The sequence below is a fragment of the Scyliorhinus torazame genome, chromosome 1 (genome assembly GCF_047496885.1).
Source record: "Scyliorhinus torazame isolate Kashiwa2021f chromosome 1, sScyTor2.1, whole genome shotgun sequence".
NCBI classification, from domain to species: Eukaryota; Metazoa; Chordata; class Chondrichthyes; order Carcharhiniformes; family Scyliorhinidae; genus Scyliorhinus; species Scyliorhinus torazame.
This window is the reverse complement of record NC_092707.1, coordinates 380,034,056-380,054,704: the sequence shown is the minus strand read 5'-3', so window position 1 is coordinate 380,054,704 and position 20,649 is coordinate 380,034,056. Positions and strand designations below refer to the sequence as shown.

General features: G+C 42.9%; 1 protein-coding gene across 3 annotated transcripts in view; it reads right to left on the bottom strand.

Moving 5' to 3' along the window:
• ttc27 (tetratricopeptide repeat domain 27) overlaps positions 1-20,649 on the bottom strand; it is a 328,446-nt gene that overhangs the window by 161,934 nt on the left and 145,863 nt on the right. For all 3 annotated transcript variants that reach the window (XM_072512247.1, XM_072512241.1, XM_072512254.1), the window contains one exon: positions 6,553-6,666. In XM_072512247.1, coding sequence (XP_072368348.1) covers positions 6,553-6,666 — 114 coding nt within the window. The remainder of the gene's footprint in view (positions 1-6,552; positions 6,667-20,649) is intronic.

Below are 20,649 nucleotides of genomic sequence, written 5' to 3'. Positions count from 1 at the left end.
CCAGTTCTAGTTGCTTCAGCATTCCAGATTTTAAATCGCTCCAACGCTGGAAACTCTGCCCACAGCTGCCAAGGCTCTGGAATTCCCTCCCTAAACCCCTTTGTCTCTCTCTCTCTTTTTTCCCCCATTACGACGTGCCAGAAGACCCACATCTTTGACCAAACGTTTGGATATCTGTCTTAATGTCGCCGTTATGTGGCTAGGTGTAAAATTTTGCATCATAATGCTCCTGCGATGTGCCTTGGGGCAGTTTACTATTTCAAAGGCACTATATCAATACGAGTTAATGGTGTTGAAAAGGTTCCTGAGAACTCATTGCCGAGGGTCCCACATCAGAAACAGCTGGATGGGTGAGACACCAGGCTGGACATCCACCTCGTCTAAACAGCCACACACACGGCAGCTGTGGTGCCACAACCATCCTCATTTGGCATCCTTTATATGCAAAGCTTTTGACTCAGCATCTTAAATTGTTAATCAGCAGAGCAAGGGAGGGGCCCTCGCCCTCACACAACATATGTTGACAGAGGAAGCAGCCTCTTTCACTAATAAATCCCAACAATAACACTTTGTGACCGTGTAGGGGGTTTACTCCAAGTTACAGTTTTTGCAGGTGTTCTCGAAGTTCATTTTTCAAACAACATATTTTTCCAAGGCCCTTCATAGAAATTACCTAAACGAAGTCCCACGGTCTCCTTTCCGCAAGGTGATGACAATACAGAATATGTACCTGTACCCAATTTAGTTAGTCTCCGTTTTGAATTAGAAGATTCCATGCAATGCAACCAAGGCCCAAGGGATACAATTACTTGACTAGCTTTGGTGGGGCAGGGGGAGAAACGTTTTTCAATATATGTGACGAAAGTTACTTTTACGATTCACATCATGGAATCTACATTCCACCGTAGAAATATATGGATTAGAACAAAAAAGGAAGGAATAGTAATTTCCTGCACAAGATGAAATTCTGATGATTTGAGAATGAAACAGCTGAATAAGAGCTAACACTGCGCAACCCATTTTCCAGATTGCATTGTGATTATGCATGAAGTTAGTGGAGCAAAATCTACCCCTTCAAGCTTATCCACTCACTTTGCTGAAATAAAAAGGGCAAATGCGTCAGGTTCTAAAATTATGAATTTGTAGTTATAGAAACACGTGGCGCAAAGAAGTTCAACATCAGTTGAAGAAAGATCACATCAAGATATGAATAATTACATCATTCTTCTTTGCATAGATCATTAAACCAAAGAGTTTCTCAAGTGAGCAAATAGCCAAGTGTGCACACCCTATTCCACAGGTTAAGTAATGAGTGATGCTGGTAGGGGATAAATGTTGGTCACAGTACAAGTAAAAGTGGCTTCTCAATGCCAGGGTCCCAGGTTCGATTCCCGGCTTGGGTCACTGTCTGTGCAGTGTCTGCACGTTCTCCCTGTGTCTGTGTGGATTTCCTCCGGGTGCTCCGGTTTCCTCTCACAAGTCCCGAAAGACGTGCTGTTAGGTGAATTGGACATTCTGAATTCTCCCTCTGAGTACCCGAACAGGCGTCGGAATGTGGCGACTAGTGGCTTTTCACAGTAACTTAATTGCAGTGTTATTGTAAGCCTACTTGTGACACTAATAAAGATTATTATTATTTTGATCCAGTGACCCATGATGCCATGGGGTCTTTTACATCCACTTCAAAAGAGACATATCTGACAGTGCTATACTCGGGCTGAGGTATCAGTCTGAATTAGATGCACAAATCCCTGAACTGAGGCCTGAATAAACAGATTCAGAAGCACGAAAGCTACAACCAAGCTATGGCAACTTGGATTAGGTCCACCAGTTGGTATAAAAGGTTCCTCATCATGCGCAGTGAACTATGAAATAGGTCAGCAAATGTGGTGGATAAAGGAACATCTTGGATGTTGTCTGAATGGAAGTCCAGAGGCATTTGATAAGGTTTCACACAAGAGATCATTAGCAAAATGTAAAGAATTGGAGGCAACATTGCAGTATGGGTTTGAAATTAGTACAGGAGTAGAAGGCAGAGAGAAGAGATCATGGAAAGCTATTCTAAAGTTGAGCTGTGACAAGTGCTCATCCCAAGGGATCTGTATTGGGACCTCATCTTTTCACTAGATATAAACTAATGCCTTGGGTGAAGGAATAATGAGTTGTATGTCCAAACGTGCAGATATCACACTTAGGAAGCACAGCAAGTTGAGTCCTGTTTGGGTGCCCTACTTTAAAAAGGATATCAAGATATATGGTACTTTTTTCTGTAACTGCCCTCTTGTTTCTGAACCAAATAGTGTCACTTGTTGAGAATTGTCGAGTCAGAATCGGTGAGGGGAAAGTCAGAAAGACAGTACAATGGCAGTATGATTCATAGCTGTATTTCTGTCCTAGGTTTAACGGAGGGTTAGTCATGCATCTTCTGAGATCTTGTATGACAATATTGCTGAGGCAAAAGAAACAGCCCTCCAAAATCCCCAAGTCTCAGGAGTTACATTTTTATACGAAGACTTCATTATGCTCACTGATGTCCCCACATCTCGTCATTCCAAAACAAAACTGTTAAGTATTGAAACAACAGGCAATATGAATAAAATGTGGCAAAATAGCTATGTGAATGTTACAATAGTCAAGAAACTAAATTGTTAGATAGTACGTCTAAGGACTGTCCTTTTATTTCCATGATGGCCTTAAGAAAAATAACTTCCATTTTTTTCATGAAACATTCCCATACAATTTAATTTCCGAATTTGCTTCCACCCGTACATCTATAGCTGGTATAAATTATGATCTCCAGATTTTCATTACACAGTTCCCGATGGTAAAACAAACATACCAGTTTTTATCCATACAGACTGTAATGAAAGAGCACAGGAAGAAAGAGCAGACGACAAATGGGTTTGAATGGGAGATTATATCCTGTATGGCTGTGGGTCCGTCTCATAACAATTCACCAGCAATATTAGGACGTGACCACGATACACTAAATAGCTGTCATCATAATCTCCCCAACATCCACTCGGGTATTAGGACTAGATAAACAGCCCCCGCCAGAAACATACAAGATTCCACTGTAAATCAGCCTGTACCATTTCAGCTTCTAAAGGTTTTCCAAATTAGGTCTGACTGCTCGTCTTTTGGAGATAACTGTTCTCCTTTCAGTATTGCCCATGGCACTCAGCAAGTATATTTCCCTTTGAGTAATTTATCTCAACTTCTTTTAACAATGAGACAATCCAAGTAAGTTATTCTGCGGAATAAAAGAGGGGACTACATGCAACGATTGCATCAGCCTGGAAATCATCAGAATCTACAAATATTCACACTATTTGCTGATTGTATATATTTCTGAACCACAAAGATAGATGCATTGGGTCAGGTATATGTTTTTAAAAAAAGGTTATATTGAGGCCTGCAATACCTCAAATATTTTTCATTTGTAAAATCTGCTTTTGTCACTCCAGGGTAAACACTCTGTACATTTTAATTGCCTAGACTGTTAACTGGAAATGTTGAAGCATGACTTGCTCCTATACCTTCACCAATGCTGCTCTCAGAGGATAGCAAGCAACCACAGATTGCCCTCCATTTTCCAGTCCCATGAGGGAGTGCTTCCGCTCACTGCTGTACCCAACGGATGTGGTTGAGCATCGGGATGCAGGGGGAAGTAATAATCAAACCCTGTGTCCTACTATCACAACTCTGCCTGTGTAGCTTGCCCAGTGTGCTGTGAAGATAAACCGTGTGCAGTTCCTTTGTCTAAATCTGCAGTCAAATACCCAAAGCGTGCAGTGATGTGGCATTTGACCATTTTGTGTAATTCTAGCTCAGCTCAGGTTATACATAAAATAAGCTTATTACAAAAATTTCATTGCATAGAATCTGCAGCACAGAGATGGGCCATTTAGGCCCAACTGGTGTGTATGCTCCACACAAGCCTCTGGCCACATTACTTCATCTAACCCAATCAACATATCCTACTACTCTTTTCCCCCTCATGTTCTGATCTAGTTTCCCCTTAAGTATATCAAAATTCTACCATATTTAGCAATAGTTCTTTTTCATTTTGCTTTGGGGAAGGAAGGATTTAAATAGCTGCTGTATTTTTGGATTGGGGAGTGTGCGTGTGAAGGCAAGCAATGTTCTTGCTGGAGATTGCAACAGTTTTACATCTCAAACGTCCACAAGAGGGAATTCCAGAACTTGGAGCTTGACAGGTGTAGGCACAGCCACCCATGGTGGAGGGATTAAAATCAAAGATGCTGAAGATGGCAAAATTAGAGACACACCGTTATCTTGAGGTTGTGGGCATGAAGAAGATTACAGAGATAGAAAGAGACGAGGTCATGGAGGTGTTCCTTAGCCTGGAGCCAATGTAGATCAACGAGCACAGGGGTGATTGGTGAATGGGACTTGATGTGAGGAAGGACAGAGAAGCAGCTTTGCACGATCCCAAACTTAAGAGGGTTGAATGCGGCCGGCATGGATGAGTATTTCAGCAGCAGATGAACTGAGGCAGAGACTGGGTCCGCCAATGCTACCGAGGTGGAACTAGGTGGTCATAGTGATGGCACGAATAGGAGGTCGGAAACTCAATTCAGGCAAGCAGTCTGATAGTTTAGACACAGTGGACGAGTTGGTGGTGAGGTACAATTGGGTGTTGTCAATGTACATGTGAAAGCTCGTGTTGTGTTTTTGGATCATGTTGCCACGAGAGAAAGCATGTAAATAAGAAATGATGAAGAGGCCAAAGATAGATCTTTAAGGGTAACAGTGCCTGAGTGAGATGAGAAGCCATTGTTCTTTGGCTATGATTCAATAGGTAAGAATGGAACTAGGTGAGTTCAGTTCTACCCAGCTGGACGATAATGGAGGTGCAGTGGAGTAAAGTGGTATTGTCAATTGTGTCAAAGACTGCAGACAGGTTGAGAAGGTCTTGAAGGGATAGTTTTGGGATAATACATCAAGTAAATGACAGAGTAAAGGTTTATTGATTCCAACACACTATCCTCACAGCTCTGATTAGGGTTGGCAATTCAGTAACAGATTAAGGGCAGTTTGGTGCAGTGTCTGTTTCTGTAGTGTAGTGGTCATCACGTTTGCTTTACATACAAAGGATCCTGGATTCGAAACCGGGTAGAAACATCATCCATATCTACTCAGAACTGGGTTACGATTACCAAGACCAATAACTGTTAGTGGAGAGACTTTCATCTCATCAGTCTGAATTGGAAATAATATAATAATAATCTTTATTGTCACAAGTAGGCTTACATTAACACTGCAATGAAGTTATTGTGAAAATGCCCCAGTCGCCACATCCCGGCACCTGTTCGGATAATGGAGGGAGAATTCAGAATGTCCAAATTACCTAACAGCATGTCTTTTGGGACTTGTGGGAGGAAACCGGAGCACCCGGAGGAAACCCACGGAGACATGGGGAGAACATGCAGACTCCACACAGACAGTGACCCAAGCCGGGAATCGAACCTGGAACCCTGGAGCTGTGAAGCAACAGTTCTAACCACTGTGCTACTGTGCCGCCCTATTGGGATCCCGAACAATAATGGAGGTGAGTGATCGATCGATTGTTGGGATTTATTGGCGGTTCTAGTTGACAAGAAATGCTGGCCAAGGCACCAGAAAGCCTCTCTACTCCACTTTCAATATTGCCAAGGGAATTTTGCGATCAAACTTAAACAATGCAATAGGCTAGATCTCAATGTTTTTTGACAAAAAGCCAACATTGCAGCAATCTTTAGTACTGCACTGGACTGTCAGCCTAAATTGCAAGCTCAGTTCATGGTATGGGGCTCAAATCAATGAATATTTCATGCAAGGTTTAGTGTTACCAACTGAGCACCAACAATATTACTGTTCTGTGCCCTGGTCCTGTTATTTATCCCTTAACCAATGCCATTAAAAACAATCTGCCTCCTGTTGTGTGAAAAGTGGCTGCCATATTTACCTTGTTACAATTTCAATTGATGTGGGACTACCTGTGGTGAAGAAAGGTGCAATAGAAATGCAAGTTCTTCTTTCTGGCATATTACTTCCTGACAAGCTTCATTAGGCAGCAATATCTGGGTCTCACTGATGCATTTTGTCACTTTTGATCTCCAGAAGCAATGCCCCGATGATATGTAAACAAATATTTCCTTCACTCGGCTTCTCATGAAGGAACGTTAACTCACTTGAATCACTGAGTGAAAAATGTTCACGCCCAAGTGTGCCCACATTAACTGTCTAAGCTTCAGTAGCACCAGTGGGGTCGGCAGGTTTCCTACGTGACGGAGTGGGTGGGGTGAATGAGAGAGTTCATTCAAAGAATCAGGATGTTATATTTAGCAGCGGAGTTCACCCACAGGATCTATAGCAGTAGGCCATTGCTCAGGATGTTGCTTCGTACAAACTGAACGTTGCAACTTGCTAATTTCCCTTCTACTCCAGATACATAGGGACGTGCTGACATATATCCTGCCCCACGTATCCTCATGTTGCATGCAAAGTTAATAAACACTTGTAACCGCAGTAGTCGCAGTGTCCTACCTGTGTCTGCATCATTGCACGTTCAATCCGACGGGAGCTACCTTTCTCCAGTTTTGTTCTCATCATTAGGGTGGTCACTTGAATAGCCCAGAACTTTGGCTGAGACAGTAGATACTGAAACACAAGAAAAAATAATTATGTACAAGGCGCTTTAAAAGAAAAAATATTGATGCGCTCCGAATTAAAATTCAATAAATAGTAAAGTTACAAAATTAAAGTGGACTCTTCGACTAATTTACCGTTTGGTGTGGGTTTTCAGAACAGAATATTCATTTAAATCCAATTTTGACACTGCATTATAAATAAGAAATTATTCTTTGTGTCAAGAAGTTGATGCTCATTCAACTGACCTACCCTGCAAGTAAATTTGTGAAAACAAAATCAACATACAGATAACACAAAAGTCAAACCCCATTAATGCCAGCTTTTGAACCATTCAGATCCCAACAGTCCCGATCGCATGCGATCATTGTTAAACCTAATCGGGTCGACCTGTTTGAGAATATAACATGAGAAAACGTTGGCTACCTTACATATGGAAGTTAGAAAATTAAAATATAACTTTCAAATCTATTTTATAGGCAACATTATAGTGTCAAAATTTGATTCTCTAAATTATGTGAGCAAAATTAGCTCTTATACTGAGTGTGCCATGGATGGATTTGGAAATCTGTAACGAGCAGTTTCAATGTGCTTTGGCACCACGTATACTGTAAGGGTCCTTCCTGTTTGTTTCTGATAATTCCCTTATTTACCCTTTCTTTTATTTTTGCCTTTACATTTTTGATCCATGGATGATTTATGGGCATGTGTCTTTAAGGCAACCTGAAGGAAACAGCGGCCTGCACCTTTAATTCAGACAGCAGATTCCAGAGGGCTGTGCTGTTTTAGACTGGTGATTGCAGACTGGCCAGTATCAGTGATGACTTGGTTTGATTGATTTGGCCAAAGCCTGTTGCCTATGAGTAGTGTTTTCTAGCCTGTGGGGATCCTGAATGAATGACTCTGCAAGGAAGCCCATTACCAGCTTTGATCAACCAGCATGCTGTGAGGAAAGCGTGCTATACAACCATCATTTGAAACAAAGTCTCCAATCTTTTGCCTGTCAGCCTTATTATTTTTACCTCTTTCCACCCGTCTGTGTTTGTCTGTCTTCTGTGTGCGCGTAGAAGGTGGAACAGTTAATGGGAGTAGTAGGTATTACTTGTTATCCAGTTGTATTTACTGCATATTTCATGACAGTTCTTGGTATGAATAAACAGTAATTCTGTTTACATTTACAAACCTGGTGACTGTAAATATTGGGCAGCCAAGGGCCAAAGACTTTGGGAATTTTTATAAGAATTATTGGTTAATTCACTTGTGTTGTGACTCTGCGGCACGTGTGGATGGAATTAACTGCGCACTTGTCCAGGGTGACGTAATCGAGTGATAGAGAGCCCTTTCACAAATTAGTGTAGCGTTCCATATCTTTTAGGGTGGCAGTGGTTATCCCTGTTGCCTCACCACGCCAGGGACCCGAGTTTGATTTCAGTCTTGGGTGACTGTCTGTGTGGTGTTTGCATATTCTCCCAGTGTCTTTTAAAAAAAATAAATTTAGAGTACCCAAATCATCTTTTCCAATTAAGGGACAATTTGGAGTGGCCAATCCACCTAGCCTGCACATCTTTGGGTTGTGGGGGCGAAACCCATGCAAACACAGGGAGAATGTGCAAACTCCACATGGACAGTGACCCAGAGCCAGGATCGAACCTGGGACCTCGGTGCCGTGAGGCAGCAGGGCTAACCCACTGCGCCACCGTGCTGCCCTTTCTCCCCATGTCTGCATGGGTGAGCTCCGGTTTCTTCCCACAGTCCAAAGATGTGCGGGTTAGGTTGACTGGCAATGCTAAATTGCTCCTTAGTATCCAGGGATGTGCAGGTTAGATTACGGGGTCACCGGGATAGGGTGGGATGGACAGTGGAGTGGTCCTGGGTAGAGTGCTCTTTTGGAGGGTCGGTGCAGACTCGATGGGCCGAATGGTCTCCGCCTTCACTGTAGGGAGTCTATGAATGAACGGACCAGAATGCCGACATTTTTTATTGGCCTTTTTTAACCTTTAAAGTACTAAACAAATCTAGCAAAGTGGCACGATGTAGTGCAAACAAACCAACCCAAGGGACAGAGGGCCCTTCCTCCTCCTCAATGAGGGTTTGACCTCTGAAAGGATTCCTCAGTTCTTAGGTTTGTGTGTGTGTCTGTGTGTGTGGGGGGGGGGGGGGGGGGGGGGGGGGGGGGGAACAGCAAACTTTAGCAGGAGCATGACGTCATTCTACAATTCAAAAGCCTATCTCTCACACAAAGCCTGACAATACGCCACTGCAATATAGCAGCAACATAACTCACCGGGATCATAGAATTTACAATCAGGAGAGAGAGAGAAGAGAGTAAGGGGAGAAAATCAAATGGGGTAAATAGGTTTTATTTTTTTTTTAAATATAACTTGAGATAGCAAACTTGCTTGAGTTCTAATAAACCAATATTGACTTCAGGTTACTCTGCCAATTAACTCTTGAAATAACGGAGATACCTAGACCCAGGAGACATAAAATGTTGTCAATGCCTTGAAAGGACCATCCAAATGCCCTATGTTTATACAAAAGTATTTCTAAATATGATTTATTTGTAATTTGTGTCACTTGGCTGGGCTACTAGGAATTGAATTGTGTCGATCTAAGACAATCAAACATTCTAACCAGCTTAAAAAAGCCCCAATATTACAAAATGGGTGGGTAAGGACTGTTGGAATGTGCAGAGCACACAATCAAAAGGATAAAGAAAGGCTTGAGGAAACAGGGTAGCGTTAACAGTGCATGAGGATAGCTTCCAACACATCCTGTTATTCCAGGCACAGAGAGATTCCCATCCTCGGCAGAGGTAATTATGTTCACAAGGAAGTCAGCACCATTCATCATGTGCACCCAACATCCGTTAGTACACGGAAAGTAAATTCCCACATTAAAGAGCTCCAGCTTATTTGGGATAATAATTAATTGTGGACATTAAATAATCTATCAATAATGGACCCCAAAACACCCGAAACCAAACCAAATCTAATAAGAACCACAGTGTTTATTGGAAAGTGAGTCATACTCAGAGGAATTGCTTTCCGCCAGTTATGGTTCTGCTTGGGCAATTTATATCTATATTTTTTTATTTATTTCACAGCGCACGTTTCACTTGGTACGATGTCCAGCTGCAGCCATTTAAAGCAGCAATGGCTCTAAAATAGGCTTCATTTTGTTCAGTTACCGAAAGTTGCTCAGGTTCGGGCTGTTTTCTATAGAGCAGAGAAGGCTAGGCAGGGGAACCTGTTTGAGGTGTATAAGATTATGAGGGGTATGGACAGGAAACAGATGTTCCCCTTAGATGAAGGGGCAATAATGAAGGGGCATAATTTTAAGTTGAGGGGTAGGAGGTTTAGAGGGGATTTGAGGAAAATACTTTTCACCCAGAGGGTGGTGGGAGTCTGGAATGCACTGCCTGGGAGGGTAGGAGTGGCGGGAAACCTCACAATCTTCAAAAAAGTACATGGATGAGCACTTGAAATTTTGTAACATTCAAGGTTGTGGGCCAAGTGCTGGAAAATGTGATTGGTGTAGATTTAGCCTGGTTTTGTTGGTGCAGACTCGAATGGCCGCAGGGTTTCTCCTGTACTGTATGACTCTATAATTCTATGACAAAGCACATTTTCCCAACAGTAATGAAGGGGCATAATTTTAAGTTGAGGGGTAGGAGGTTTAGAGGGGATTTGAGGAAAATACTTTTCACCCAGAGGGTGGTGGGAGTCTGGAATGCACTGCCTGGGAGGGTAGTAGTGGCGGGAAACCTCACAATCTTCAAAAAAGTACATGGATGAGCACTTGAAATTTTGTAACATTCAAGGTTGTGGGCCAAGTGCTGGAAAATGTGATTGGTGTAGATTTAGCCTGGTTTTGTTGGTGCAGACTCGAATGGCCGCAGGGTTTCTCCTGTACTGTATGACTCTATAATTCTATGACAAAGCACATTTTCCCAACAGCAATTGTGAATAACTTAGTCGGTACATTTACCTCACAAAGGAAGGGTAAATGAACTGTGGGGAAGGGGCCAGGGAAAGAAGCTCAATATGTAGAGGACATTTAGCAAGCTGATTGGAACACCATGTTTGGACAATGAGTGGATCGGACCACGGGGATATCCAAATGATGAAGCGGGACTTTTCACGCAACCCGACCGTGTTTCGCGGAGGCTGACCACAATTGGCTGACAGCGGGATATTCTGGTCCCACCGTCGTCAGCGGGTTTCCCGTTGAATGCACCCCTTGCTGTCGGGAAGCCCGCAGGGGGTGGGGTGGGGGGGGGGATGCGCGATTGGCAGGATTGGAAAATCGCACCGATGCAAACAGCTGGAAATTTCCAGACAAAGATTTTTCTCTGCCCAACAAGAGCATCCTTATCACACACCTGCAATGTTATTTTCAACTTCCCATAGCAGCCACTTTAATGGCTTTTGAGGGATTGCCAATTAAAGGTCAAAGTATGCTGAACTTTGGGCACTTCTGAATAGTGGCTTTGCTCCCCACGAGGAACAGAGCTACACCTGCAGTCACTTCAGCTGGGTCTTTATAATCAACGGGGAGGATATTCTGTCCTACTGATTTTCCAAATTGTGTCCTAAAGCTGGAAGTATGGTCTGCTGATCCACAGTGTTACCCAATTCCCTTTGTACCTTTGCAGTTTGCTCAACTCAATCCAATTCCAAGGTGACCTCAGAGGTTCAGAAGCCTCTCTTCCATTTGCTGAGTTCTATTTGGGTCCAATGGGAATCTGATATCCAAAAGTATAACATTTTTGGAGCTGCGGCTCCTATTGATTCACCAGGGAGCACAATACAGCTGGTCCTTTCCAGTGTTGTGTCCTCCTGAGCCAGTCTTTTAATAGGTTTGCAAGCTGGTCATGAAAGTGTATACTATTATTCAAAGACTAGAGGCCAGTATTATCAGGATCATCCATGCTCTGCAATTTCTTCACAATAAAGAGGAAATGTTCAATAACTACCAGTTCAAATATAATATTACCTTTCAGCAAATCCATTGTCACTATAATCTATTTCTGGACAGTCCCCTACCATTAATGCATCACTTTTCTCTTATTCTGCTTGTAGATTTGTGAGGTCCTTGACCGTAAGGCTGCACTGAAATGCTGGCACAATTTGCATGATCAAAATTATGATGGAGAAAGAACTTCAGCTATGCCCTGCCATCAAAACCATGGATGTGTGCGCTGACTGGATTAAGGTTCTGCTCAATCCAGAAGCAAAAAGGTCTGCGCAGCATAAAGGTGAAGTAATTCCAGCTTGTATTTTAGTTTGTCTTGCTGTGGTAGCCATATATCAAATGCACATATGATAACCAATAGGTATCATTTGGCAGGTATAAATATCTTAACTGCTGTACAAAAAGCAGCAAGGAAGGTCTGAATCGTAAGTAAAAAAATGTTGATCTTCTGTTCATTGATACTTGACAGTAACTCACCTGAATTAGTGAGCATAATTCTGCCAGGAACAAAGTGTTAATTAAATAAAATTAAATGCAGTCAGTATGCAGCCAACTTTACTTAATGTTTATATGTGAAACTATGGAACTGGGAGCGGCTCGAGCTTTACTTAGTTTGAAATGCCCGGAAGGGGAGAAGTGCAAGAGAGCGTACATGAGCTCATTGTGTGCCTTGAGCTTTACAACAAAGAATAGCTTGGCTTTAAGCACCAAGTTGTATTGGCTGGGAGCCCGCCCATCAACTCCTGTAGACAACAAAAACATACCTACAGCCAAAGTTAGTTCAGTGACTCCGGTTTTCCCATCCTTGCATGTGTGAGCTTATCTGCATGGTTCAGTTCGTCTGCTCATATCTGCCTACTGCATAAAATTACTTCACTGTATATTTATTGTGCGTCTTAGTCCACAGACTGTCATCATCAAGCTTTCTAATTCTTTATAAATCCCTCTCATTGCTGCACGTTCCCATTCTTTCCATGCTATTTCTTTCCAACGCCAAGCTTTACACAATGAAAGTGTTCGGGTGGCATATTAGGATTGCATACTGTCCTACTTTCCTAATTGTTCACAGATCCCTGTCATTATTGCATACCCTCTACTCTATTGGTGACATTTTGTCCGCAATATTGTTATGCACAATGAAACGGACTGGGTGGTATACTAGGATCGTGCTTTTATTGCAGGGAGCTCGTCTTCAATCCAGTAGCGACAAGCAGAAATAAAGTCTTCTCTGTGCGTATACTCGTGCAGTCTGGACAATTTCAATGTATCTCCATGTAGACTTTGCACCACAGCACAAAGCCACAGCCTTGCTTAGGAATGTTCAGCAAGAGGAAACATTCATATTGTTGCAGCTAGTGATATTTGCTGGGCATGTATAGAGGTGAAATAAACCTATCCTACATATATGCTGGAGAATATTTCATTCTGACACTGGGTTGCTAAATTGCTCTCGCAGAAAGCTGGCTCGGACATGAAAGGCCAAATGGCCTCCTAAATTGTGAAACCTTCTCACTCCAGATGGATATCGCTCAAAAGAAAGTCTGCAAATTATTTTCAGTGTAATGCATAAAGTCACTCCTAATTCTTGGATGTGGTATAGTTGGCAGTTCTAGGTTCACTTGATGCCATATTGACTGTCCATTTGTTGTTGCTCAGATTACTTGAAAGGCCTTTAACAATCAATCTACCAGGTACAATCCTGCAGCTTTCATGGCTACTAGTTCTTGATTTGATGGATTCAGTGTCCCGGCTTGCTAGGATGTTATTTGAGCTTGTCGCTTTGAGATTGTTAGTCCAAGACCATAACCACTACATACTCTTGCACTAACAGCACCGTTGTTTCTTGAACCAGTAGTTCATTGAGCTGTGGGGTTTGGGAAAGGAAGACCCACTAGAGTTTGCTGATACACAGGGCCGAAAAGTCTGCAACAACCTTTCATAAATAGCCAGGGGTTACCCATCCACAAAAGTGGCAAACTCAACCTCTGGCCATTGACAGACATTCTGAAAAGAGCTTATGTAAATGTGAAATATTTTTTCAGCTGGTCTATAATAGTTGGGTCACCAACCGATAATATCTGAGGAACGGTTGCTGCCAAGCCCAAGATGGGGAGATACTGCCCAGGCCACTAGTCTCACAGTCGCAACAATTCCTCACGTGTTCACCCACTGGTTCCCAGCAACACAAATCAGTCACATTCTTCCGCTCTTCCTACTCAAATTAGGAAAAGTGACCGGCTTATCCAATTACACCCACTCCTCTTTCCTACCATAAAATACGATGCTAATACTTATGACGACAACATCATCTTGATTTCTTGCACTATCGACAGATGCTGACAACAGATGTTTTCTTTTTCCCTGCTGCTGGTGCACAAGCTCCAGAGGCAACAGTATTAAACTAACAGATCACTCTTCATATGTGAGCCGTGGGCACTGGTTGCTGCTTCAAAAGTGAGGATGAAGGGGGCATCAGGTCAAGCAAAATCTCAAACCATTCCAGCCCAGCTACACTCCACACACCTTATGGAATCATAGAATTTACAGGGCAGGAGGCCATTCGGCCCATCGAGTCTGCACCGGCCCTTGGAAAGAGCGCCTTACCGAAGCCCACACCTCCACCCTTTCCCCTGAATCCAGTGACCCCACCTAACCTTTTTGGACACTAGGGGCAATTTAGCATGGCCAATCCACCTAACCTGCACATCTTTGGACTGTGGGATGAAGCCCGAGCACCCGGAGGAAACCCACGCAGACATGGGGAGAAGTGCAGACTCTGCACAGACAGTGACCCAAGCCGGGTATCGAACCGGGGACCCTGGAGCTGTAAAGCAACAGTGCTAACCAATGTGCTCTCACCTTCTAGCAGCGAGCTTCAGACAGTGAACCTCGATTAAGTCCACTCTGACTGCGATGCGCCATTCTTCTCGACCTGTCCACAGCCTTTGATATAGTTGACTGTATCATCTTCCTTCAAAGTCTTTCTTCTGTCACCGAGCACAGTACACCTGCCTTTCCTGGTTCTACTCTTTCCTATCTGCCCAAAACTAGCGAATCTCCGACAATGGATTATCTTGTCACTCCAACACTGCTACCTCTGTAGACCTTTAAGGATCTCATCTCTGCCTCTCTCCTGTTTCTCATCTACACACTGCCTTCGGCGACATCACCCCAGGACATGCTATCAGGTTCCACGCCAGCTTTCATGGCATCCAGCTCCACTTCACTGTCATTTCCTTTCGCTGCCTACAGCAATAATTCTGAGACATTGAGGGAGTGGTGTCAACATTTGTTTTTGTCAATGGTAACAAAATAGGAGGCATAGGTTATACTTTAAATGATCAAAGAAAACCGCAAAAGGATATTGTGAAGTTGGGAGAAAATAGTTAAAATGTGGTGGAAGGAATTTAATGTCTGGAAGTATGAGGTGATACATTTTAGATGAGAAAAAAAAGCAGGCATTTTACTCTGAATGGAAGTAGGTTTGGTGTTACGGAAAAGCAGGGAGTCAGGGTAGATTCACAGAACATTAAAAGCAGCTGCTCAGATTGATGGATCTGCACAAAAGCTAAGGGGATTCTCGGTTTTACCCTCAAGAAGTATACAATATAAAAGGCAAGAGGGAATGCTGAGCCCATATACAGGAGTTCAATAAGACCTCAAGTTAGCGTACAGTATCACATGCAGAGATGGGCTCCATAGTATAGGAAGCATATTGAAGTTTGAGAGGGAGTACAGTACAGATTCAGTAGAATGTTAAGTGGTATGAGTAAATATACTACAAGACTGGGGAAAAAATTGTCTTTTTCATTACAGTCATGTAAATAACAAGCAATATAAGAACATAAGAACTAGGAGCAGGAGTAGGCCATCTGGCTCCTCGAGCCTGCTCCGCCATTCAATGAGATCATGGCTGATCTTTGTGGACTCAGCTCCACTTTCCGGCCCGAACACCATAACCCTTAATCCCTTTATTCTTCAAAAAACTATCGATCTTTATCTTAAAAACATTTAATGAAGGAGCCTCAACTGCTTCACTGGGCAAGGAATTCCATAGATTCACAACCCTTTGGGTGAAGAAGTTCCTCCTAAACTCAGTCCTAAATCTACTTCCCCTTATTTTGAGGCTATGCCCCCTAGTTCTGCTTTCACCGGCCAGTGGAAACAACCTGCCCGCATCTATCCTATCTATTCCCTTCATAATCTTATATGTTTCTATAAGATCCCCCCTCATCCTTCTAAATTCCAACGAGTACAGTCACAGTCTACTCAACCTCTCCTCGTAATCCACCCCTTCAGCTCTGGGATTAACCTAGTGAATCTCCTCTGCACACCCTCCAGCGCCAGTACGTCCTTTCTCAGGTAAGGAGACCAAAACTGAACACAATACTCCAGGTGTGGCCTCACTAACACCGTACACAATTGCAGCAGAACCTCCCTAGTCTTAAGCTCCATCCCTCTAGCAATGAAGAACAAAATTCCATTTGCCTTCTTAATCACCAGTTGCACCTGTAAACCAACTTTTTGCGACTCATGCACTAGCACACCCAGGTCTCTCTGCACAGCAGCATGTTTTAATATTTTACCATTTAAATAATAATCCCTTTTGCTGTTATTCCTACCAAAATGGTTAACCTCACATTTGTCAACATTGTATTCCATCTGCCAGACCCTAGCCCATTCACTTAGTCTATCCAAATTCCTCTGCACTTTTTGCTTTACCACTCATCTTAGTATCGTCTGCAAACTTGGACACATTGCCCTTGGTCCCCAACTCCAAATCATCTATGTAAATTGTGAACAATTGTGGGCCCAACACTGATCCCTGAGGAACACGACTAGCTACTGATTGCCAACCAGAGAAACACCCATTAATCCCCACTCTTTGCTTTCTATTAATTAACCAATCCTCTATCCATGCCACTACTTTACCCTTAATGCCATGCATCTTTATCTTATGCTGCAACCTTTTGTGTGGCCCCTTGTCAAAGGCTTTCTGGAAATCCAGATATACCACATCTATTGGCTCCCCGTTATCTACCGCACTGGTAATGTCCTCAAAAAATTCCACTAAATTAGTTAGGCACGACCTGCCCTTTATGAACCCATGCTGCGTCTGCCCAATGGGACAATTTCCATCCAGATGCCTCACTATTTCTTCCTTGATGATAGAAATATGATATAATTGTTTATGGATGGTATGGAGCAAATATAAGCAGAATGTTTCAAATAGTTAATGGAGTCAAGAACAAGTGGCCACAGATACAAAATCAAATGCAAGAGGTTTAGAACAGCAGAGCTGGAGAAATCTCTTCATAAGGAGCAAGACTGTGGCACTCACCTCCATGGTTGAGGCAGAAATCGACAACATTCAAGATTAGATCGGATCAGTGGATGAAGGTAAATGAGTTGAAAGGATATTGGAATGTGTTTAAACTATTCACGCAAGTGGAGGTAAATGGCAGGTTGTAGGGCAGCACGGTGGTGCAGTGGTTAGCACTGCTGCCTCACAGCGCCGAGGACGTGGGTTCAATCCCGGTCCCGAGTCACTGTCCGTGTGGAGTTTGCACATTCTCCCAGTGTCTGGTGGGTCTTACCCTCACAACCCAAAGATGTACAGGGTAGGTGGATTGACCAAGCTAAATTGCCCATTTATTGGAAAAATTAAAAAAAAGTAAACAAAAGTAAATGGCAGGTTGAGCCAAATGACTGGTTTGCATCTTGTAACTTCTGTGTAATGGCGACACAAATCAGAGAGATTACAGGTTGGATCCTGGTCTAGGCTAGTTAGATCCCAACTGGAGCATAACAATTAGCCTCAGCTTCGTGGGCAAAGGAACGAAAAAGGCAGGTGGGGCTTTCTGCTACCAGCGATTTCTGCTGGTTGGTTTATGCATGGAGCGGTGCATATGCATGCATGTGTGTGTGCATTCGCGTGTGCTCATGTGCATATGCATGGAATGTTGTGTGGGAAGGGCATGTGTGTATGGGGAGGGTGAAGTTAAGACTGGATTCAGAGCTATGGTTGTTAGCCTGCTGTCAGTCATGGTCACGAGCAGGGGTTTCCATGTAAAGGATGAAGAACCATTTTATTTGGATTACTCAGTAGGATGCATTGATAAGCAGGAAAGCCGCTCACTTATTACTGTTGACTTAACCGTACGTTATTTCTACTCCTAGTGTTCAGTTCAAGAAGGTAGGTCAAAGTTCAGAACAGAGGTGTAATCGAGAGAGATCAATGGGAGGGACAATTCTGAAAAGAGAAAGGCGGTTAGAGAGATTTGGGAACGTACGATGAACAAGTGGAACTTGTGTGAATATGAAGAGCCATGGTGCCGGTTCAGATGTGAAAAACGGCCGTTTATCCAATATGCTGCAGGGCCAGCACCAACTCTGAAAACTAGCCTCCTTGATCTTTAGAAATGGGAGCGACAGGGGAAATAAGATCAGGTGGCCTTGGAGGTGATGAAGGGGGGGGCGGGGATATTGAGTGATGCCAGCCCTCAAGAGTAGAATCCTAATGTCTACGTTTTGCACCCAGCATCAGCAGTAAGTATTTTCAAGTCAACTAATCAGAAAAATTACAGAATAAAGTCTACTCTGCCGCAATAAAAAAAATAAATGGTACTGGAATAGTACCCTTGCTGTACAGGATTAAATGTTCAATTTCTCATGCCAGACAACCTTCTGGTCTCTTTAAAGTTCTGTTTAGATTGCTTTGAGATTCAAATGATTAGGCACAAATCTTAACCAGCTTGCTTCCCTAAACAGTGCTGTGCATGTCCTTGGAATGCTGCAACACTGACAATGTCATGCATGACATTTCTGTGATACCTTAATTCAGGTGTTGATGTCACCCTGCACGCACCAAATAACTGTGTGTATGTGTGTGTGTGTGTGTGGGGGGGGGCACAACACCAACGTGAAGAAACTATCTGCTGTTTCACTGCACCACAAAGCTCATAATTCACCAGCAGACCATCAGCTAACAGTGAAATGGAAAGGGTTCTCACAGGGTACAATAAAGCCGCTAAATGGGAGCTGCATTATCATCTGGTAACTAAACATCAGTGTAAATTTGACTAACTGACTGTATAAACAACGTGCGAGAGAGAATGGCAACTCGGTGCCAATTAAAAAAAACTAATTGCTGGTAGTCCCAGTGCAAATGGTGTAAATCACATCAAGGCTTTACCAAAACTCATTTCTCATAGGGCCCTCACAACAAGCAGAGGTGAAGCATCTTAATCCCATCACCGTTTCTATATTCAAGCCCATATAAAAGAACAGTCAGAGTTGTCACCTGGCCACCTGGTTCTTCAACAGAGACTCAGATCATTGGCTTAGTATCCTATTGTTTTTCCATGGGTCAGAAAAAGGCCATTGACCACATACAGATGGATGAAGGTGGACAGACCAAAACCAGCTGAGAACAAAGTATAGGGCATCATATACAGCACATTAGGGTTCACTGATATTCTAATTTCTAGTTGATGGATACATGATCGCTAATTCATTTGCTGTCCCCAAAATGACCATTAACGTTGTAACTGTTCAGACATGGCCGTCCTTGCAAACTACTCAGTGACTTTCCCAAGTCACACTCAAATTCAGTAACAGAAGACTGGGGACCATGAAGTTTTGAAAAAAGTGAATCACCAATTAATTTATTTTGCAAAAATCACTTACTGTGATAAGACTCTGTCTCCTTAATATCAAAAGTCACATTTTGATTAATGAATCGCACACTCCAGGTTAGGTCAATAACAAGAGAAACTATTTTGTAATCTCAGAGGGTAAGGGGCACCAATTTACTGCTGTCATGATGTGATACCTTTACAACTTGTACTATAAATCTCCAGACATCTTATACTCATAGATTAGCTCAAGGGATCATACAGAATGTTTTTACAAATGCAGAACTCATCAGGAGTAGTTCATTGAAACATAAATCATGCCTATACAGCTACCATGAAAACCATAGATGGATTAATTTTTATACATACTTACTAGCTAGTTAACACCGGTGACAGTTCTGCTGTAATTTAAGGGGTTAATTGAAGCCAGTTAAACCCAAGCTGAATCAGTACGTTAACAGATTACGTTTCCTGGTAAACTGACTCCAGGGCGCAAACCCCAGCAGCCAGGAGAGCGGGAGAGAGAAGAAACGACACACTGATTGTCAAGTGGACAGTAGTGATTCAAGCTGGATGCATTACTAGATTTTCCACCCTGTGGTCTGCGAGTTTGTTTCCAGCTCAAGAGGCTGAGAGCCAACAAAGCTCAGAGGCACACAGGCATGAATGACAGACAGCCCTGAGAACTGAACTCTTAGCTCTGAGCTCGGGATTTGAGATTTCTCCTGATTAAGAGCCACAGCTGCCATCATCCTGGGCATGGTCAGTAACAGATAAAGGCAACTCAACAAATGAGTAACATTGCGCAATATGGAGACATACGAAGGCTCAACATCAACATGCGAAAGTGCTAACCTAATGTGTTTTAATCCCCACTTTTGCTGACCATTAATAGGCCTTTACTAGCCATTAGCTCATAATCATTACTGACTTATCACTGAGAAAACATGCATTTTGAGTTTTCTTCCTGTTCCAAAAAACATTGCAGACATTCACTTTTTGTCAGTCATGTTTTCTGGCACATGTTTAAGAATTTCTAAGTGAAGCCACTGAGTTATTTTGTGGTGCCTGCACGCCATCGTAATGCAATGGTGCACGACAGTGCAGGGTTAAGGTGGGAATGGGGAATAGCACCACCCACTGTATGATGTATAGAACCACATGGTAATCGACCCAGGGAACAGTTTAGTGGGAACACTCTGGTAGCAGCCTACCTGCCTGGAAGCAGTGCCATGCAAATCAAATTGAGATAGCCAAGTTACAGAAACAGAGTCCGACTATCATTCATTCAAATGTGGCAGGCCGACATGTGGATGAACTGTCAAGACTCAATGCTGTCTGAAATTATAAAGTCAGAGAGACTTGAGGTGGGTGGCAGGAG